We start from the raw sequence: 23,690 nt of genomic DNA, 5'->3' as shown, positions 1-23,690 counted from the left end.
GGGTGCTACAACCCTCCTTGGTATCTCTTAAAACAGCATCTCAAGTAAATATGGTCTAATGTTGTTTCCTCTCATGGAACAGTTCCTCTTCACAAGATAAATACAACCACCATTGTTAAGCTGACTCATAGGGGTGTTCCATTAAGTGAACTAAATTATCATAAACATTGTCCTTTTAAGTCTGTTAAACACTAAGTGAAAGCTCCTTCTAGTCTCTTTTAATAAACCAAAATCTGTAATCTAAAGGGAGGCAGTGAGGTGTATAACAAACCTGGACTTAGAATCCAAAGTCCTAATTTAAATTTCAGGTTTTTCTTTTTACTGTGTAATCTTAGGTCAGCGATGGAACCTCTCTGACGCAGATGTCTTCACTGATTGGTGTGATGTTTACGTACAAAAATGTTTGTAAGCCATTGGCACATAGTTGATGCTCATTAACTATTAGCTCATTCCAAATAAATTATCTTTACACAAGGGCAACTGTTATTTAAAGAGAATTTAAAAACGAATCTGGATGCAGCATGCAATGCACCCTCATTCTATTGAGTCCCTCTCATTTAGACTTTCCTCTTGTTTGAAAGCATTAGAGGAGTTCCCGTTGTGGCGCAGTGGTTAACGAATCCGACTAGGAACCATGAGGTTGCAGGTTCGATCCCTGCCCTTGCTCAGTGGGTCAAGATTCCAGCGTTGCCGTGAGCTGTGGTGTAGGTCGCAGACGCGGCTCGGATCCTGCGTTGCTGTGGCTCTGGCGTAGGCTGGCAGCTACAGCTCCGATTCGACCCCTAGCCCAGGAACCTCCATATGCCGCAGGAGTGGCCCAGGAAATGGCAAAAAGACAAAAAAAAAAAAAGAAAGCATTAGAGTCAATATGGCATTTCTGCAATAGCTGGAAATTTTCAATCCATGCTTTACGTCGTGGACTGAAGATTTGTTATTTGGGATTCAGTGGCACCACAGCTCTGACTGAGACTCACGTGAGGAAAGAATTGTTGGAGAAAAATCAACATCTCGAATATCCTGCTCTTTTTATGTCACGTTGATTACATCTGCCTTAAACTTGGACTTCTCAAAGGCAGCAGACTGAAAACACTTCAGGTTCCCAGAGGCAGCGTTTGCTCTTAATATGACATCTGACTGGCTCTTTGAAGGGTCAAGAGCAGCCTTTGACATGACTGGCCTCCATTAAATGGACTTAACTTTGCCGGCAACAGTGGCACAGATACATTTGAAGAAGAACGGAAGGGATGCCCCATAATGTTTCATCTTATTCTATAAAATACACTTTCCTCTAAGCCTATATCTTTTAGATATCATGTAATTAACAAAAGCAATTCAATTAACATGTACAGCCATGGATATGCCAATTGAGAGGCTTTTTCAGAATCCGATCCATATCTCTAAAGACATTTTTATTTGTCAGAATTGTGATGCTCTTGGCCAAAAGCCCCAATAGTAATTTCGGGAAGTACATGACAGAAAATAGATATAATATTCTGTATTTGTAGAAGCTGTTTCCTTAAGGGAAAGGAAGGACTTTTAAAACTATAGCGCGACATAAATAAAATCAAAAACAAAACTAGCATATTGGAACCATATTCACATTTCTGTATAGGAAAAAGACACATAGCTTTTTCCCTTGGGAGTGTAAACGACCCACAGTGAACTCTAACTGTTTGAACCAAGACACCCATGAGCAGTAGTGTCATTGAGGTCAATGAGAATAGAGACCAACAGACAAGGTGGCGAGTTCGGGGGTTCAAATTCAGCCCAGTGGCATCTAAAGAGCCAGCCACAAAATTCCCTCGGGGGACCATTTCATTGACTGCCTAAGGAAACTTCCACGCATCCTGAGCCACGCTGACATCTGGGAGGCTTCAAGGTTGCCCTGAGACCAGGACGCAGATAACGAGGGCTCTGGTGGGGACTAATTTCCTCTGCCCTCAGCAAAAACAGGCCTAAATGATGAACACCTTCTCTGGCTTTTAAAGCAGGCAGGTCCACGCTGAAATGGAGCAGGGGAGCTACATATGCTGCAGTTCAATTTATTCTCTGGAAAATGTCAACTCATTAACTTATGCAGGCATCCTTAAAACTATCAATTATGGCTCACTTTGCAGTTTGAATATGATTCAGCTTTTTATTCCAAAAGTCAGGACTTATATTCAGGACTCCACACTACCTCTCTTTCCTGCCAGTAATGTTGCATGGAGTGTTTAAGATGCCAAAATGCCAACTCTTAATCTGTTCTCTTCAGCTCAGTTCCTTTGGCATCCTTTTGGCTAGGTATGAAGAACTCCTGGAAGGATTTCACAGAGCATTTTTCTTTTCTTTCTTTATTTCTCTTTTTTTTAACCAAAAAGTAGGACTCCCAAAGCCCAAAAATAGATGAGCACATTTTGTGGAACTAAGGGCGAAGTTACACTATTGAAACTAGGCCAGTGGTCCTTTTCTCTGAATTACTGGAATTACCCCAAACCTTCGTATTAAGGAGTAATGATCTCCATACAAAAATGGAGAAGTCTAAAATTTTTTAAGTATCTCATCTAGTGTTTTCTCTTTTCTCTCTTCGGATGTTTAAAATATCGTGCCATCCCCATTCTTCATCACTAGCCTCAAGGTCTCTTTCCTTTCCCTCATTCTCCATCTACATAGCCCTCTCAACTTTGTAGCCTGGAGTAAACACTGCATTCCCCACCAGTCCTCTTAGCATCCACCTTCCCTGAATTCCACCAGGTTTGTCCTCCTGGTGAAAGTGCCCACTTTATAGGTCTGCTGGTGTCAGAAAGGAAAGGCAGGGTATGACTCAGATAAACTTGGGCAGTCCTCCGTAGGCACCCTCTGGCTCATGACTCCCTGAAAAATGAGCTCCTTGTGTGTGTGCCCAAATTTTCTAGTCTCATTTTTGTGTCTTGAAAAGGGGGCCTGTAGTGAAAGACCCAGGTGAGGGTATGGACCCTCCAGGATAGAAAGCATCCAAGAAGCAGGTGTGGCCCTTAACCAATCATGTGTCCATCTGCTTACATCTTAAAAAGACAGGTGTTCCCAGCAGCTTCTTCCCAAGAAGAGTCAGAAAATGAGAACTCCCACTTTCTTATAATTGCCAAACAGCAAAGGCATACCCCAGTACTCAAGTGATACCTGGCCAAATTCACTTGCCCTTTGAGGAATGGCAGCATCTAAACTATTTACACGTTGCATGAAAATCATCCAAAGCCAATGGAAAGCCTAGATTCACATCATATATCTTCCAGCATGTGTGTTTTTCTTTTTATTTTTTAATGGTCTCGCCCATGGAATATGGAAGTTCCCAGGCCAGAGACTGAATCCCAGCCACACCTGTAATGCACACTCCAGCAACAGCAATACTGGATTCTTTAACCCGCTGTGCCTGGCCAGGGAGCAAACCCTCGCCTCTGTAGCAACCTGAGCCACTGCAGTCAGATTCTTAACCAATGCGCCACAGAGGGCATTTCTGTGTGTTTTTTCTTATAGTTTGCTTCTCCTAAAATTAAAAGTCATATTTCTGTCACTGATCTTATCAACAGGACAACATTATGCTGCATCTAAATAGCAATTAAGTAGCAAATAATCAGCTATCGTCCATTTATATGTCTAATTTGATTCTGTCTAAACCATTGCTGACCATTCATAAATTATACATACTCTAATTGCATTTCCTGAGTATATCTGTTTTTGTAACTCTTGCATTTTACACTTGAGACTCAAGCTCTGTTATCATTTTCTTGTGGAAAAACCTCTGATTCACTTTCAAAGTGTTCTTCAGCCAGCTGACGTCTGTGTGATATGGCAGAAGTAAACAAACAGGGCTAGACACTTCTGAATTGTCCTCTGTGCTCTTATACCATTCTTGAGCTTGTGTTGAAATACCATGTGGTTTCCAGGATACAAGTAATTGTGCAGCACAAGAAAAACAGGGAGATGCCTGAAACTGCCTACCAAGTTCATTCCTGCCACATTCGGGTAAAATCTGGACCAGGTCACCATACACAGTCTCCAGATTGCATATTTGGGAATATTAATTCCAAAGAAGAGAGCCCTTTTGTTCACTAAATGTTTCCATTTTATACTCAGATCGTTACTTGCATGTGTGACATTTGTCAGAGATATTAATAGATCAGCATATTTCAAGTTTATTTACCAGAGGCAAATTTAGTTAGACCAGGTACCTATTACTAAAAGCATCCCATAAATAAGGGCTCTTCTGCTAAAAAAAAGGTAGTTTATCTGCAGGTTAGTCATTAGTATGTTGATAATGAGATATGACAATGTCACTTTCTCTTCTGGGGGGATATTCTCTGCTACCCTCCTCCACAGTAAGGAGAGAAAGAATTGCAGGTGCACTGCTCATCATTTCCTTCCCAGACTTCCCAAACAACTATGCCTTTGATCTGCGTGGTCTAGGTTCTTTCCTTCTCTTTGGTAATGGAGAAATGTTTTATTTTAAGGCCTTAAAAGAACTCCATTCTTGGGAGTTCCCATTGTGGTACAGCAGAAATGAATCCGACTAGCATCCATGAGGACACAGGTTCGATCCTTGGCCTTGCTCAGTGGGTTAAGGATCTGGTGTTGTCTTGAGCTATGGTGTAGGTCACAGATGCAGTTTGGATCCCGCGTTTCTGTGGCTGTGGTGTAGGCTGGCAGCTACAGCTCTGATTCGACCCCTAGCCTGGGAACTGCCATATGCCGAGGGTATGGCTCTAAAGAGACAAAAACAACAACAACAAAACCCTCCATTATTTTCCAATACTTTAAAAATAATCAATTACAAGATTTCCAATTTTGTACAAGATGTCAATCATTGTCACGCAAGAATGCCTCACTTGCAACCAACCACTCATATCGCAGAATGTGCCCTATGAATAATCAAACATTCTTATTCATACTTGGGAAACAGTTTCCCCGTTTTGTCAGAGGAGGCTAAAATACACAAAATGTCAGGCAATCAGCCAAAGAATCATCATTAAAAGGAAAATGTTATCCTGACCTTTAACTAAACGTTCTGAGAAACTGAGACTCTACAACTGACTTTTCTAGGCCAGTTTCTTTATTTTTTTTTTTCCTCCGTGCAATAATTTTGTTTCCAGTTTGTATCATTGTCTTTTCTCAGGAGTTCAGTGTGCTTTGAATAAGCATTACAGTTTCCTGGTGAAGTAATGAAAGGGTATTGTAACCCAGGGTGAAAAGTAAAAAAAGTACAGAGTTCCCAGAAGATTTGCTAAAGCACAGATTAAATCAATGTGAAACTAAGTGTATAAAATGACACAAAAACTTCTAGTTCATGGTGGTGTGTGTGGGGTGGGGGAGGTAGACTTTTAAGTTGTTATAAAAATGTAAGTTGACAGGTAAACATTATTTAAGCCAGTGACTAAACATTCAAAAATTATCATTAAAAATTTTGGGAGTTCCCATCATGGCTCAGTGGTAACAAACCCTACCAGTGTCCATGAGGATGCAGGTTCAATCCTGGCCTCGCTCAGTGGGCTAAGGATCCAGGGTTGCCATGAGCTGTGGTGTAGGTATCAGATGCAGCCCTGATCCCTCGCTGCTGTGGCTGTGGCATAGGGCCAGCAGCTACAGCTCTGATTCAGCCCGTTGCCTGGGAACTTTCATATGCCAAGGGTGCAGTCCTAAAGAGACCAAAAAAAAAAAAAAAGGATAAGCAATGAGGTCCTGCTGTATAGCACAGGGAACTATATCTAATCTCTTGTGATAGAACATGATAGAAGATAATACGAGGAAAAGAATGTATATATATGTATAATGTGGTCCCTTTGCAGAGTCTTAGAATGCTTAATGGCATTAAGAAATATCTGGCTCAGTTCAGCAATGGATTTCTTTTTGTTGTTGTTGTTTGGTTTTTTGTTTTTTTAGGGCCACACCCCAGGCATATGGAGGTTCCCAGGCTAGATGTTGAATTGGAGATGTAGCCGCCGGCCTACACACAGCCACAGCAACTAGGGATCCAAGCCACATCTGCGACCTACACCACAGTTCATGGCAATGCTGGATCCCCAACCCACTGAGCAAAGCCAGGGATCAAACCCTCATCCTCATGGATCCTAGTTGGGTTTGTTAACCACTGAGCCATGAAGAGAACTCCCAGCAATGGATTTTTTCCCAGTGAAAGATGATAGGTGCTTCCTCATCACTTCCCCACCACTCGCTCTGTACCGGCCATTACAGGTGCTTTGCTCTTCTCTGCTTTGAGCCTCTGTTTTTTGCTGTGATCTCTGCCTGGGGTGCCCTTTCCTCAGGTGGATGTGTGACTGGCATTTCACTTCATTAGAGTCTCTGCTCAGTGTCACCGTCAGAGAGGCCTGCCAGAAAATTCTTTCCAAAATAGCATCCCTTAATTTTGTATCCCTTTCTCTGGCTTTATCCGCACAGCAATCACAGTCGTCTCCATAGCAGTTTTTATTACATATATAAGTACAGAAAACGTATTTGATTATGGTCTGTTTTCCCTCAACGGAAGGAGAACAAAATAGTTTGCTTTGTCATTCTGCTTGTTTTGTCCACCACTGATTGCCCAGTAAATAAAACAACAGCTGATAAAAAAGCAGGTGCTCAGCTAACACTCATTAAATGAATGAGTGAATCAAAACTCAATGTGGATGGCGTTATCCGTCTCTTAGAAATGGCATCCCAAAGTTAGCATCAAATGCAGAGTCTAATGAATGCTTCATGGTTTTATGAATACGGTTTGCACTAATATATATTCTAAATTAAAATTTTAAACTTAAAGAGTCTTTAAAAGAAAAAAAAAACCTTAAAAAATAAAAAAAGCTACCATGAAATACCACTCTGTGCCTAGTAGAATAACTAAAATTAATATGAAAGTGAAAATTGACAACACCAGTTACTGACAAGGATGCGAAGCAACTTGAACTCTCATACCCTGCTGGTGGGGAATGAAAATGGAAAATCCTCTTTGGAAGACAGTTCATCAGTGTCTTTTTTTTTTTTTTTTTTTTTTTTGTCTTTTTGCTATTTCTTGGGTCGCTCCCGCAGTATATGGAGGTTCCCAGGCTAGGGGTCGAATCAGAGCTGTAGCTACCTACCCCAGAGCCACGGCAACACGGATCCGAGCCACGTCTGCAACCTACACCACAGCTCACGGCAACGCCGGATCCTTAACTCACTGAGCAAGGCCAGGGATCAAACCCGCAGCCTCATGGTTCCTAGTCGAATTCCTTAACCACTGAGCCACAACGGAAACTCCAGTTCATCTGTTTCTTGTTGAGTTGCCACCCTATCTGGTAACATCAGTCCTAGGGATCTACCCAAGCAAAGTAAAAACTTAAATTCAGACCAAAAAAAGACATTTATTTATAGCAGTTTTATTCATATTTACCCTAAACTATAAACATTTATTTATAGCAGTTTTATTAATATTTACCTGGTAAATGAACATTTTTTAAATGTGCATATATTCGTAAAATAAAATACCACCAGCAGTAAAAGAAAATAAATGAATACACACCACACTGTAGATGAATCTCTAACTCACTATGCTCAGTGGAAAAACAGATCACAAAAGGTTATAAACTATATGATTCCACATAGATGCTGTTCTAGAAAAGGCAAAATTTTAGAAATAAAATATCCAATCAGGAGTTCCCTGGTAGCCCAATAGTTAAAGATCCGGTATTATCACTACTCTGGCTCAGGTCACTGCTGTGGCATGGGTTTGATCCCTGGCCTGAAAACTTTTGCACAGAGCGGGCATGGCCAAAAAAAATCACATCAAAGGCTGTCACAGTTTGGGACTTGGGAGGCATTTTGACTAAAAGGATCAGAAGAAGGGACTGTGGGGGGGCGGGGGGGAGGAGCTGAACAGTTATTCCAAATCTTGATTGAGATGGTGGTTACACAACTATGTGTGTTTTTCAAAACTCATAGAGCTTTACTCGGGAAGGGTGAATTTTGTAGGAATGTGATACCTCTCTGAAGAAAATGTTACCTGTGGTAGTGATACCACTATTTATTGCAGAGCAAATAGGTGAGAGTGTCTGATGAGTAGCTGCCTTCATTCTCCCCTGACCTCTTTCTCATTGACTCTTGCCATCTTTACCACTCACTATCAAATCCAATCAGCCCATTCGCAGTACTACCTCTTTGTATAAGAAAAAATTAATCGAGTCTCCTGGAAAAAGACTAGAACAGCACAGTGGCCTATACATTCTTCTCTGAGTGATGCTTAGGACTCTTGCAATGGGCTTATCTTGCTTCCTTTATTTTATAGCTCCCCTTGCTTTTTCTTTCTTCATCTTCAACACACATTCATGCAAACTGGGTGTCCCATTTAAGGATGATTTCACGCGACAGTGCTTCCAAACCTTTCCTACATTATGACACATCTTTTTAAAATAATATTTGTTTGGAACCCTTAAGTAAGCATACAACCAGGGTGCTTGCCCTGGAATGGCCACCCCAGGCTCTGTCCAGCCTCCAGACAGCTGAGAGCATCCATTGTCTCCGTATCTCAGCACATTTGAACTTCTCTGAGCCCACCTGTTTGCACTCTGCTTTTGAAGAAGAGTGAGTTCCTTATTGTGATGACATTATTCAATTAATTTTAAGCAGCATTCCATCGTCGATCAGGATGCATACACTGGGCAAAGGCAGTGTGAAATTTCAATGTGTGTGAAATTTTTCTCTTTTAAAAGCTTTGGGGCTCCTTTACAGCTTTAGACTTAACAATTATCAGAAAATAAAATTTGATAATCTTCAATAATATAGGACTAAAAAATGGGAATCTTGATGGAATGAAAACTCTGTTACTGTTCCAGAAAATCTTTGAGGGAAATAAAAGCCTTGCCGAAACAATATTCATATAACCTAATGAGAAGGAGAAGACAGGCATGCCTATTCCAAAATTCTGAGATAAAAAATTGTTTTCATCCTAAAGAAGAAAGAAACATTTAATATGGAGAAAGGACTTGGTTTTGATTATATCTTGATGGTTGGGGAAGAACTTTGGGGGAAGAACAGGAGGCAGATATGGGGAAAGCCATGTGCATCAAAAAGACTAAGAAGCAGGAGTTCTCGTTGTGGTTCAGCAGAAACAAACCTGACTAGTATCCATGAGGATGCAGGTTCGATCCCTGGCCTTGCTCAGTGGGTCAAGGATCCAGCGTTGCTGTGAGCTGTGGTGGAGGTCGCGGATGCAGCTCAGATCCCATATTGCTGTGGCTGTAGCTCTGATTCGATCCCTAGCCTGGGAACTTCCACATGCCACAGATACAAAAAGATAGATTTACCCTAGCAGAGGGTGTGTACAGGGAAATTATTGAAGACAAAGCCTAGAAAAGACTTAAATTGGGTATGGTTCAGTATTGTGAACATTGGAGCTTAATAAATATTCTCCAAATGATTAACAGGTAGGAGCTGGGTTAAGATCTGTCTTGAATGCAAGGCTATCATTGTGCAATAAACCCATAAAATTTTGTTTTGTCCTTGTTTCCTAGGGCCTGGTCTAGATTCCAATAGGAATAGATGGTAAAACACTAATGTTTACTGGGCTAATTAATCCATGGAGGTTAAGATCTTGGGAGAGAATGACATGACGTCAGTAATCATATTTGTGATAATAACAGCTACTGTTTGTGAACACCTGGAGTAATCCCACTAAAATGTTTTCTTTTGGAAAACAGATATTTTCCATTAAAACAAAGTTAACATGCGGTATGCTTACGATTATTAAAGTTATTTTTAAATAACTTTTTGTTTTATTTTGTTTTTTGCTTTTGGGGACTACACCAGGGGCATAGAGCCAGGGCATATAAAGTCTTAATATAACTTTAAAAATAGTTTAACCACTGGACTCCCTGGAAGTTCTCAGGAACCCCTAAGGGTCTCAGCTACATACTTTAAGAACCACAGTTTAGGCAAAATCTTGGATACTTGGGAATTTCCATTGCCAAATTTAATTACACTGGCAACTCAAGTTCATCATTCAATTACCTGTTCATCCACCAAGTGTCTCTTTGTCTATTCAGGAAAAGAATGATGAAAATCTGTCATCTCTAGGTAATAATATACATTGAGTGGGGGAAAATGTTTAAAAATTCATATCACTTGGCCAAAACAAAAATGTTAAAGAAAAATATGTCAATTATATTTGGTTAACTGAATAGGTAGAGACAAAAAAAGTAATGTATTTTTATCTGCATAGAACAAAAGAAGACAATCCTTTATTGTACAAATGAAATGTAATTGAAATGTCATTCTATTTTTGTGGCACTAACCAAACTGATTAAATCTGTTATATTACTTGAGTGAAGGTAGTTGTCAAATATTAGCAGACATGTACCCTAATAAAATAGAAGGTACCAAGAGAACATTGGAAATTTTTTTTTTTTGGTCTTTTGTCTTTTTAGGGCTACACCCAGGGCATGTGGAGGTTCCCAGGCTAGGGGTCCATTCGGAGCTATAGCTGCCGGCCTATGCCACAGCCACAGCAACGCCAGATCCAAGCCACATCTGTGACCTACATCACAGCACACAGCAACGCCGGATCCTTAACCCACTGAGTGAGGCCAGGGATCGAACCCACAACCTCATGGTTCCTAGTCAGATTTGTTTCTGCTTCGCCCTGATGGGAACTCCAGAATGTTGGAAATCTTATGGAAACATTTGTAGACAATCTTTGAATAGTGTTAAGACACATCAGAAGGTAAATCGTTTGTTTATAGATTGCACCTTTAAAATGTTTTGGCTCAGAAAAAGAATTTTTCTTCATTGCTTTAAAATCAAACCTCAGAAACAAGGCATTTTTTTTTTTTTTTTTTTTTTTTTTTTTTATTTTCCCACTGTACAGCAAGGGGGTCAGGTTATCCTTACATGTATACATTACAATTACATTTTTCCCCCACCCTTTCTTCTGTTGCAACATGAGTATCTAGACAAAGTTCTCAATGCTACTCAGCAGGATCTCCTTGTAAATCTATTCTAAATTGTGTCTGATAAGCCCAAGCTCCCGATCCCTCCCACTCCCTCCCCCTCCCATCAGGCAGCCACAAGTCTCTTCTCCAAGTCCATGATAAAAACAAGGCATTTGTGAATCATATTTGGTGGTGTTAATTTGTGTATTGAAAATCATTTTGCTTTATCGTACGGTTTCTACAGGGAAAATGGTTGTTGTAACTCACTTCCTTACTCCTAATAATTTTTTACACTAATGCTTTTATTAAACAAGCACATTTTACATATATACATCATATGTATCATTTCATACTCATGAAAAAAAATCTCATAGCCATAAATAATATAATAGTAATCACCAACATTTACCGGGCAGCCTCAGGTCTAAGAACTTTACATGTTTTAACTCTAATTTTTATAATAATCCCATAAGTTATGCACCTTTTTTTTTTTTTTTTGGTCTTTTGTCCTTTTAGGGCTGCACCCATGGCATATGGAGGTTCCCAGGCTAGGGGTCTAATCAGAGTTGTAGCGGCCAGCCTATGCCACAGCCACAGCAACTGCCAGATCTGAGCCATGTCTGTGACCTACACCACAGCTCACGGCAACGCCAGATCCTTAACCCATTTAGCGAGGCCGGGGATCGAACCTGCAACCTCATGGTTCCTAGTCAGATTCGTTTCCACTGCGCCATGACGGGAACTACTGCACATAATTTTTAAACTTCATCTAGTACCCTAAATGTTCTAGAAGAACAGTACCCTATTTCCCAGATATATTGGCAAGGCTGAAGAACTAAAGATGATAATCTCTGTAGCTGTATTATACCAAATGGAGAAACACTAGATCTTTTTAATCAAAAATAGTCATAGCATGTAAAAGAGCTCCATAATTAACGTGAAGGGTGATTTCCCATTGCCAATTGAACCACTCGCCCAAACAATTACTTGACTGCAGATAATGCGAAGGTCACAGGTCTACCCAAGTTTCCAGATGTTGAATTTGAGGAGAGAAGAAACAACAGTATTAATAGCAAATTCCTCCAAAGTGGACTGCTGGTTGGATAGTTTACACATTCTGGAGGTGCTATTATCCTGGAAGTTTTTTTTCCAATATCCAGATGCCCTGAGGCAAACAAAACATTTATAGATTCTTCAGAAAACAGTTTCTTGTTTAAATAGAAAGTCTTGCCAAGAGCACCGAGAAGGTTTTTTTGTTTCCCTCAGGTTCTCCGCAGCAATAGCCTTCTGGAGTCTACAGACTACTGGCTGCAGAATCAGAGGACACCCTGCCAAATTGGTTTCGTGGAAGACAAGTCTGAAAACTGTGCCTCTGTAAGTAAACACAACTCTGGGGATGTGGGATGAGAAAGTGGGGAGTCAGGCCCATATACATAACCAGGAAATACACGGTTGGGAGAGTGTTCTTCTGAAAATATCTTACAAGGCTATACGGAGCATAAACAAAACAACAGGCAGAAGCTCATGTTTCTTCCATTTTGTCCATTTCCACAGGTAAATTAGTCTTATCTGTTCTCTGAAAAGGAAAAATGATGTTTTTATTTTCACAACTGACTGAGAAAACGCTTCAGAAATAGGGTGGTGCATTGAGAACCAAAAGCCCATTCAAGAGCTCTCTTGGATTCTTTTCAATTTATTTTATAACTCCTACTAGTAGATATTTTCCAACATGAAAATTGTGTAAAAATGCTCTACCATTCTTAGAAGTTATATTCATTATTTGAAAACATTTTCAACATAAGAAATACACAGGTGTGCATTTTCATGTTATATACTGGATCTGAGCTTTTACATATAAAACCCTCCTTTCATATGTCTTATGGCTTAGAATGTAAGGGTGTATTGTTGATAGAAGTTAACATGGCCTCACCTGCCTATATGAAGTAGGCTGCTTCCTATAGGTTCTAAAAGGCTGTATGTTTCATTCTAAGGGAAATCAACTAGCTCTTATGGGGTCATGATTATAGAGATTGGGAGAGAGCCTTTCCAAAGAGGAGAGAAATAATGTAATCCTCATGACTAAATTGAGAGCATCAGCTCTGAGCTATTCCTGGAGGTAAGTTGCATGCCAGCATTTTCATTTAAAAAAAAAAAGGGAAGAAGAAGAAGAAGCTGCAGCTGAAAATGGGATGGAGAAGCTTTTTATATATAATGAGCAGAACCAGAACTGGCAGACAGAGGATATAAAACATTTCACACTGCAGAGTCTCAGAGGACAAGGAAAGCAGAGTCCATTCAACAGACTTAATTCAATCTCTTTGTTTAGGCAAAATGATTTTGATTCTGCTATTTTGGGGACTTTTTATCCCTTGTCCAGAACACAAGTTGATGACTAAAAATCTTTGGTGAAACAAAACGGATTAGGTGGCAAGTAATTGAACAGTGATACCTTCTTTGCAAATTCATTTCTGAGACGAGGTGGAAAATTCAGGCATTTGCTGATACAGATCTCTCATTACACAGCTATAAATTGTAAAAGGCAGAGAAATGGAGAGTAAAAGCTATCAGCATCTACCCTTTAGTCAAAATTGTCATCCAAGCAGCCCATGTATTAAGGAGTCTGCCATTGGAGAAGGCACCAAAGTTGGGGCCCTGAAAATTGTGTAATAAAGAGCAAAGAGGTCCTCTGTAAACTTTATATTTTTGGAATCTGTATTGCAGATCTACTGTTAAAAATGGTAAATTTATAGCCAAATTTAAGATTACCATTGGATCTTCCTAAGTGTAAGAAAACTATTCACAACACCCCCCAATCCCAATGAACGCAAATTTGAACTTGAAGCTGTATGACTCTCTTCCATAATTCTCTGTCCCTTTACAGTTTCAGATGAATGACGTCAGTAAGTTTGAGCTAGCTGATTCATTCTGCCTTTGTGGTTTTTGCTATTCATCCCTGAGAGGAAAAATCCAAACACAAATAGAAGGCATACTGGAAAGTTAGTTCTCCTGCAAGAGTTTATAATCATTGAAACCGACACAACTCTTAAAAATTGTCCATGACTCTAACTTAAAAAAAAAAAAATTCAGGACCCCTATGGAAAATGAAACAATCTCTCAAAAAGCATTCCATAGTCACTTTTTCTTAATTTATAAGTCCTCTCTCTCTATCTTACATAGCACAAATATCTACAGTAAGGAAAAGAAACAGTGTCCAGAGCTGGACATAGCTGAGCACAAATTATTATAGGGGAGCTTAGAGGTGACCCACGGCAATGGTTAACCAAATCAGCTACACACAAGGAAGGTGTTGCCAAAAGGGCAGGGTGCAAACCAAATTATCCCCAGCAGGATAAAAATGAAAGTGTAACTTAAATTTAAAAAAAAATAGAACTGAATTTTAAAATAATATCTTCATTAAAGTTTGGTGTAAAAAAAATGAGTTTAATGAAGCTGAAACTGACAGAGCTTATGCCTTGAACCTAGCCAGAACCCAAAATGGGACTTGAACCCATGGTTTTTAAATTAGAATCACTCACCTGGTATCTGGACTTACTGAGGTTCAGGTTCTATGTGCCTCAGTGCAGAGAGAATTCACCAGAGACAAAGTGATAGGCAAGAAATAAGTAGAAACAGATGTAGTATTAAGATAAGGTACTTGTGAGAGAGGCAAGCAGGCAGGCAAGGAAGCTCTGCTTCCCAGATTAGGGGGGCTACAGTTTTATGATCCAAGGGGTGGGAAAAGACCGCCACTTCGTCTTTCTTGGAGTCGTAGCTCCTCCTTGGTATCCAGTAAGAGAGTATGTGACCCAGTAAGGTCAAGCTAGAACTGTCGTGGTGCTTATTCAAATCAGCAGGAGGGTGATCCTTAAACTCCTGCCCTTGATGGGAGCCTGAATGCAGGCCTCACCCCAACCTCCACCCAATGACCTGAGGCATATCTCATGCCTTTGCTAGTCCAGCAAGCCTGCTTCATCGGATGACCACCCGGAGCGATGATTAACTTACGGTGATTTCTGAAAGTTCTCTAGGTTTCCCTCTCTAACTATGTAAGGTCCCTTATTGGGACTTCTACAATCACCCATGCAACTAGCCTACTCCATCCCTATCAAAATCATCCCCAAATCTATTAGCAAATAATCACAACAGATCAGACAAACCTGTAGCAATTTGTCCCTGAGTCTGTACTCTGCTCCTAACTCTGGGAGATCCTCCCTTATAATCATTGTTGCTTCTTTTTTTTTTTCTTTCCTCCTCATCTTTTTGCCTTTTCTAGGGCCACTCCCCGGCATATGGAGGTTCCCAGGCTAGGGGTCGAATCAGAGCTATAGCCTATGCCACAGAGCCACATCTGTGACCTACACCACAGCTCATGGCAACACCGGATCCTTAACCCACTGAGCAAGGCCAGGGATCGAACCTGTCCACCTCATGGTTCCTAGTCGGAACCACTGTTGCTTCTTAAACTCATTTCTTCCTGATCAAACTTGGTAGCCAATTCTTTCATATCTAATTTTGACAGGCTTGTTATCCTTCATACCAAACTTCAAGTATCTGGATCTGCAGTTTCTTAGAACTAAGTAAGTGCCTCCACGTATCAACGTTTTCTAAATTCAGGGTGTTCATTTAAAATTTTCATTGGGGGACAGTCTCAGGCATTGAAAATCTTCAGGGTATTATGTGCCTGGGCCAGTACAGCTGTTCATTCTCAAGCATCCAACAAGCCTCCAGAGTAAGTTTTGGTCATTATCTCAATAGGGAACTGCATTTATTTCACAGCTAAATGAGTTATCTGAAGGAGGATCAGTGTGAAGCTGTCAGGCATAAGATAGGCAAGCCTAACATGAAGGAAGTCTGACTCAGAAGCCCCCTGAAAGTCAGCCTTAATTTTTTTTTTCAAAAGATAGCAAATATAAAAACTGTGGTTTTGTTCTTGTAAATAGAGGTCTCTGAATTATAGAGGTTTATTTTCTTTCTTATCTGCCACTCTGAAAAATAAAAAAATTATATATATACCAGCCTTCAGGGTGTTTTTGTTTTGTTTTTTAATCTGAATGTTTAAAAGAAGGGAAATGTGGAGGAGGATAATGAAATTGGAAGCCAGTCTCCAAACCCAAAGGTTGAGGCATTATCTTAATAGAGGTTGTTAAGATGGATTGCCATATGAATTGCACTTTTCAAGACCCTTGACTTTTTTTAATTAAAAATGAATTTAGTTCTTTTTAAACCCCCCCCATTGCTTTTTGCTCTTTACTAGAATTTAGTTTTTGATTATTCAGCAACCATCTTTAAGTTTAATGCCTCATTAAAATGATCTGGACAATTCACATTATTTCTATTCATAGTTAAGGTCAGACTCTTTCCTTACTGACCATTTTAAGATGTTCAGCTATCACACCCTCTAGCATGCATTTTAACTGACGAAGCTGGGTATTTGAAAAGGAGCTACATTTTCCTTAAATTTGTCAATAAATGAATCAGATTCTCAAGTGGACTTCAACATTTCTTACACGATACTGTAAAACTAAAAAGATATTTGACACCTGTTTGGTGGGTCTCTGATGCGAATGCAATCCAGTGGCAACTATGGCAAAATGATATTTTGGACAATGACTTTTTATTTTATATTATTTCTCCCAATATGTCTACCTCGTCTATTCTGACATTTAACTAGAAAAGTTACAGAAGAAACAAACACCCCACTTGACTAGTTGGTCTTTGGAACCAAACTTTGCTGATTTGCTTTACCTTCAACTTTGCGTATGTATAAGCATCTATGTGTAAATATACGATTCTTTTTTTTCTAAAACTTTTGAGAATGCGTTACAGCCTGATGCCTCTTTATCCTGACAAGTCTTTAATGTGAAATAATGTTTTAAACCAGGATTGAGCCCAGAGCTGCAGAAACCCTTGCTTAGGCTCCTAATTCAATACCCACAACACAATGATATTCTTTGCATATTTAATCAACAATTTTTGAGGAGATGCTAAATGTGGCCTGCATAGAAGTGAACAATCAAATGATGATGGCAAAATTCAGCCAGACTGAGCCAAACAAAAGCTCTGTATTTTAGCGGGCCCACTCTCTCCTTAGGAAGCAATTTAAGCACCATCAGGAGTTATTTGAGCACATAGCCTGTGGGGCAGAAGGCATGAGCTGGGAGCTCTCTCTCCCTTCGTAGATTTTTCCTGACAACTTCATCCAGCGTTGCTCTTTAAGAGAGTTCTTTAAATCCCATTCCTTCCATATTGATATATTTCCAGGGGTTTTAAAACACCTCCACATTGGGTTGGTCCAGAAGGGAATTATTTCAGAGGCTTACATCTTAAGTCAGCTCTAGATAAAGCAGATAAAGCAAGGCAGCTCTGAGGTGGTAGAACTGGTCCATGTGACCTCAACTCAACCTTGGGCAATAGCTCCTGAGCACCGTAAAAATCCAAGAGTCTCAGAGAAAACTTTTTGACTCTCTGTCAAGTGGAAGTTCCACTGAAACATTCCAAGCCTCCAGAAGCCAATAAATTAGAAAGGACACGTTATTGGGGAGCAGGACATGGAGGGATGGCAGAGAACAGCATCTCCAACCAAAGCAACTAGGTGGCGCTACCTCCACAGATGTCATATGAAAGAAACAAATCTAGGTGTTCCCATTGTGGCTCAGCAGGTAAAGAACATGACACAGTGTCCGTGAGGACACGGGTTAGATCCCTGGACTTGCTCAGTGGGTGAAGGATCCCACATTGCCTAGGCTGCCAGCTGCAGCTACAGTTTGACCTCTTGCCTGGGAACTTCCATATGCTGCAGGGCGTGGTGAGAGAAAGAAAGAAGGAAGGAAAGAAGGGAGAAAGGAAGGGAGAGAAAGAAACTGAAACCTAGAAAACTGATCAATAAAACTGAGAAGGAGATTTTGATAACTGATTTGAGGACCAAACCCAAAGTGTGTTGCCAAGTAATACAGTGGTGATTGGGGATAGCTTTTTGGTTTTTTGTTTTTTGGGTTTTTTGGTCTTTTTAGGGCTGCACCTGCAGCATATGGAGGTTCCCAGGCTTGGGGTCAAATTGGAGCTGTAGCCTCTGGCGTACGCCACAGCCACAGTAACCCCAGATCCGAGCCGCATCTGCAACCTACACCACAGCTCACAGCAAGGTCGGATCCCCAACCCACTGAGCGAAGCCAGAGATTGAACCTGCATCCTCATGGATGCTAGTCAGATTTTTATCTGCTGAGCCATGACAGCAGCTTCTGGGGATAGGTCTTAATCCATAAGTTTATCAATGTCATATCCTGAAACTATTCCAGAGAAAGTTTTATGAGTTTATTTTGATTGAAAATTGAGCCCAAACTCTATCTCTTATGTCTGTAGTTAACGTGCTCCATAATAAAAATCAAGATCATTGACTTTGTTTACTGCATTAAGGAATTACAGTGTATATCTAAGTATTAAGTAAGTAGAATGAGATTTCTAATAATTCATAACAGAAATAAAGTTTCACCACGTAGTTAAAATTCTAAAAAAGACTTCAAAGTTCTACAGACTATATGTTAAATAGGATATGTTTGGGGACAGAATGAAGGAAAGAGAAATCAAGAATAACTTCTACTGGAATCCTCGTTGTGGCTCAGCGGGTTAAGAACCTGACTAGTATCCACAAGGATTCGGGTTTGATCCCTGGCCTCTCTCAGTAGACTGAGGATCCAGTGTGGCTGCGAGCTGTCATGTAGGTCATAGATGTGGCTCAGATCTGGTGTTGCTGTGACTGTGGCGTAGGCTGGCAGCTGCAGCTCCTCTTTGACCCGCAGCCTGGGAACTTCCATATGCCACAGGTGCAGCCACATTAAAAAAAATATATATATATATATATATGGAAACAAGAAAGGAAGAAAGGGAGGGAGAGAGAAAGGAAGGAAGAAAAGAAAACTTCTATGATTTTGGCATAATCTCCCAGGTGGATAGAAGTTTCATTTCCTATGATGGGGAAGACTGAGGGAGGGGAACTGGTTGGAGGCAGGAAAAGGAGGGTGATGCCGGAGGTCTTTTAGTCATTCAAGTGGGAACGTCAAACTGGCACTTAGATGTACAAACCGGAGGGGTTGGCAAGGGCGGGGAGAGAGAAGAGATTTGAGAGCCTTTGGGGATGGCTCTCATAAAGTTTCCTCCTGGGGAAAAGTGTAAGGAGAGAAGGGAGCTTGGAACTGAGAGCCAGGGTATTCTAAGTGTTCATACAGGAATCTCCATCTCCAAAAAAAGGAAAGAGATTACTTTTAAGCATATAAGCCTGCATTTCGAATACAAATGAAGTATTGTATGTATCCTATATTTTTGCCTCTGAAAATACAGAGTCAGATGAATCGAGCTAAGGGTTACTTTTAAACCTAGGTGTTCAAACCATTTCTCAAACATTTAAAATTCATTTTGAGAGAAGAATGCATTATTAAAAATAGCCCAGTGTAGCTCTGAGTTTCAGATTTCATACGATTCCTGCGATTACAGCAATTTTCCTCTAAGTAGAAAGCTTCTCAGTCAAGAGACACCAACAGCCATAAAGAGTGTTTCTCCTTAACATATTTTTAAGCTTCAAGGATATCGACTATAATTCAGATCTCTTTTTAGCAGAATTATTTGTTTAGTTTAATATGTCTTTCTTAGTCTGCTGTTTCAAAATCCCAGGAAAACTGTTTAGAGTAACAGCATTATTCTTTTTTTTTTCTTTTCTTTCTTTTTTTTTTTTTTAACAACTTAGAGCCTCAATTTAAAAACAAATTAATAAAAAAGTGGACCTAGTTAATGACTACAATAGAGTGTCTGTTTTCAGTTCCAAGCCTCTGGAGTATTATTTCTCTTTTATAACAATGATACAAGTTCACCCTAGACTTTTATTAGGAAATGAAAAAGTGCTGGAAGCAAGTTTCCTGCCCTTTTATGCTTGGGTATTATACTCTTTTTAAGGCCAGAGACAGCACTCACCGTATATTCCAGCCAGGGCCGGTCACATTAGCTGGTCCATAGCATCTTTAATGTTGGTGGAATTTAATTGAGGGTGTTCGATGTGCTTGCCAGAAGCATCTGAGGTGGCCGAAAGGAGAGAGGGAAAGTTTGCCTGTTGCTAGGTTACGCCTCAGGTCTGGTTTCATACAATCATTAAGCAGATAGTCGAAGTCAGCAGTGACTAGGGTAATGTTGCTTGGTACCCAGGGATGGATTACTCAGTTGTCACAACCAAAATGTCTCCGGATATCACCAACCTCCCCTGGCAGAGGGTGGTGGGTAAAGGGGAAAGCACACTGAGTTGCAATGGCAGTCAAAACCAGTTTAGGATACCTGCCGGTAGGTCAGGATAGATTCATTTATGGTGTTGCTTCCACTACCAGACAGAATTCAGCATCACTTGGACATCCCAGGCAACCAATTTTTAGACTGGGGTATATTACTTTTATTTATAGCTTATTTTCTTTTATCAAATGTAATGCAATTTCATAACAAATCATTTGAAAGCAAGAGGACAGAAAAGCATCCTTTCTCTACTAACTAATGGACCTGCTCCTGACCCCTTGGCCATTTCCTTCCACACTTGTCCCCATAAGCTGAAAAGAGCAGCAGCCATCTCAACTGACTTGGATTCCAGAGGCTAATATGGGTCCTGGGTTGAAGAGCTAACTTTTTAAAAGTTATAGATTGAGTTTTCTATATGAAATCCCATTTCTAAATGTTGTCCAGCAATAAAATTTTCTTTCAAAGCAGAGCACATGTATCAGATGGACTATGCTGGTGGGACTCCAGATTCTGATATCTGTCATTTCATCTCATGCCACCTGGTCTCATTCTTGTTGGCTCCTGCCTTCCACTGGCATTTGAACTCAGCATCTCCGTCACTGAACCATCCCTCAAGTGCTTGCCAGCTCAAAAAGTATACGAGGCAAGGACCAGGTATATTCTTTGAACTTCCTTTCTCATTACCCAGATTAGCTTGTCCAAATTTTTACCACTCTCCGCAGATAGACAACACTCCCCTCTGTGGCCTTAGTCTCAGAAGAGTATTTGGGAAATACTGTGTTAGTTACCCTGGAAAATAAAGGCCAGTGGACATGAATTGTACCAACTAATTGCTTTTATTTATCTGTCTGTATGTATACATACATACATATGTGGTATAAGTATGTAACATATATATACATTTTGTGTGCGTGTGTACTTATGTTGAAAATGCTGTTTGAGTAGGTTAGCAATTCACTGCATGAAGACCTAAGCAAGAAAGAATGGTCCAAAAGATAAAAATCAACCCATAGATGTATGTGCACCCAAACACCCAATTCAAGACCCTCCACCACCTGCCCTTTCCAAAGTCCCCTCTCGGTCAGCCCTCGTCTTCTCTCGCCACTCTTTCAAAGACCTGTGCCCCTTTGTGCATCCCGTTGCCATACCCCAGGCTACCCTGAAACCAACTGCTGCCTCAAAAATTCTTACAAAATTATCAGTCCACCTGTGTTTGCAGAAAACCATCATTTCAACTTTTAATCATTACTTATCCAGGGTAATTTGGGGGGAAATATTCCATTATATATTTCCGATTAATTCCTGGGGAACTCACTGTAATTTCCTGCATTCCTTACGTTATATGGAACTGACAGCGAGTTTGTCGATTACTTGAATATGATATTCCTTTAAAATTGCTTTGTCTGAAAAGAGAACATATGTCATCATTCTTAATAAAAGAACTCTTTACCATGGGGCATTCCTATGTACGTGTATATGCGTCTCTTCCTTCCTTATCATACTTACCTTATGCAATTCTCTTTAAAAAGCAAATGCCAAAACAAGCAAAAAACTTTCCTTGACACCATCTCCCTGTGAAACCACTCTTCCTCTATCCTTCCTTCTCTTGATTACCAAACTTAAAAACTAGTAAAATGTATACTGTCTCTACTGTCTGGTTACTATCTGGCTATCTTACCTTTCTGCTGAAAAAAAATGCTCTTATTTGGACAGTAAATCCACTGACATGTTCTCACTGCTTATGTTACTAAGCTTTGACTAAAAATAACCAATCCATACCCCCCACCCAGCTTCTGAAGACTAGCTATTTTTTTTTCCATCACTTCAAAAACATTGCTCTCTCTTCTAATAATTTCCCTACCTCTGGGGTCATTTCTTCTTTGTCCTGTTCCTGCACTTCTGCTCTCCTCAACCTGGAACTTAAATGTGGCTTTGCCCAAAGGTCTGTGCAAAAGCCTGTCCTTTCTGGCTCATGGGTGGTCACTGGATCATTCATCCATGCCTTATGGCTTTAGCCACAGCAATATGCCAAAGCCAGCCCTCTTAGACTATAGACTTATGTCTAAGTGCCTGTTAGAAACACCTACCTGACTATGTAAAAAATAACCCATATTTACCATAACTTGGATAAATATCCAAAAATACGTTCTTCCCAAATTTCTATTGATGGTTTTGTAATCTACATATTGTCCCAAGCTATAATCCTTAGAATCATACTCATTTTTTCTCACTCACATTTCAACTCTAATTGGTTCTCAAAACTGTGTTTATTTTTCTGGGTATGCCGTTCCATCCCCACGGTCACTGTTTTATTTTTTTAAGCCCATCATAGTTCTTCTAAATATTTAATGTGTAAAAATCTAAAGCAGAAACACAGAAAGCAAGACAAAAACAAAGAGGATCTGAGCAAGCTTGGAAGACTACTGATATCCTGGAATCTTTTTCTCCTGAAATCCTTTGTAGCATCAAATGTCTAGACCTGGAATTCCCGCCATGGCACAGTGGCTTAGGAATCCAACTGCAGCAGCTTGGGTCACTGTGGAGGTGTAAGTATGATCCCCAGCCCTGTGCAGTGGGTTAAAGGACCAGGAGTTACCAGTTCCCACAGCTGCTTGGATTCAGTCCTGGCCTGGAAACATCTATATGCCACGGGTGCAGCCATAAAATTAAAAAAAAAAAAAAAATTCCTAGACTTATTTTAAGGTTCCAGTAGGACAAATAATTACATCACCCTTCCCTACTACCATCCTCAGTGTCATGAAATTCCTCCAGGGGCTGCTGAGTCAGTTGAGTATCTAATTCAAGAGCATGACTCTAGTTTTTAATTGAATTGAATATGAATTCCAAAGGAGCTGAGTCACCACTGTTATCCTAGTTTTTAAAGTGCTGTGCTAAATGACAGGCCGAGGAAGCCACACCTTGACATTAGGACACTTTGACCTTGGAAACACAATCAATATTCATTTGCCAGCACCTAGAGGTAGCACCAAAATACAGCAGCTCTTGATGAGCATATTTACAACACAAGCTAGACAAACGGAAGGAACTCAGGTTCTCCTATTCTGCCAAATTAAGTGACCAAGCTTCCATTCGTGAAATTGCAAACCCAAGAGCTGGAATAAATCTGAGAAGATATATTGTGCATTCCACTTACTTTTCAGGTGGAGAAATCAAAACAGCCTTGAGGAGAAAAACTGCTCAAAGCCACAGATTAAATTAGTAACAAGGCCAAGTCTAAAGCCCCAACTCCCCAAGTGAGCACAGCACTTCTTCAATATTCTGGTAAATCTTCCCCTTAAAAATTATAATAATTTTATTAGGAAGTCATAAAAAGTATACTTTCTTCATTGTAGGATTATATTTATTTGAGGCATAAAAAAATTTTATTACTAATCCATGCTGAAGACCCCAAATTATAAACAGTTCCAAGGTATTTAGCTTTCTGACTGTTTTTACTGAAAATGAGATGGTCATGTTTTATATATAACATACAGATTATCTGAGATAAATCTAGTT

The 23,690-nt window shown here is 40.1% G+C and overlaps 1 protein-coding gene across 7 annotated transcripts in view; it reads left to right on the top strand.

Moving 5' to 3' along the window:
• Positions 1 to 23,690, top strand: part of SPHKAP (SPHK1 interactor, AKAP domain containing) — a 152,522-nt gene that overhangs the window by 48,991 nt on the left and 79,841 nt on the right. For 6 of the 7 annotated variants that reach the window (XM_021074882.1, XM_021074884.1, XM_021074881.1 and 3 more), the window contains one exon: positions 12,174 to 12,281. In XM_021074882.1, the coding sequence (XP_020930541.1) occupies positions 12,174 to 12,281 (108 nt within the window). Of the gene's footprint in view, positions 1 to 12,173; positions 12,282 to 20,642; positions 20,829 to 23,690 lie in introns of those variants that run through there. The other variant, XM_021074885.1, reaches the window with a different exon arrangement.

The sequence above is a fragment of the Sus scrofa genome, chromosome 15 (genome assembly GCF_000003025.6).
Source record: "Sus scrofa isolate TJ Tabasco breed Duroc chromosome 15, Sscrofa11.1, whole genome shotgun sequence".
NCBI classification, from domain to species: Eukaryota; Metazoa; Chordata; class Mammalia; order Artiodactyla; family Suidae; genus Sus; species Sus scrofa.
This window is presented reverse-complemented; position numbering and strand designations above follow the sequence as displayed.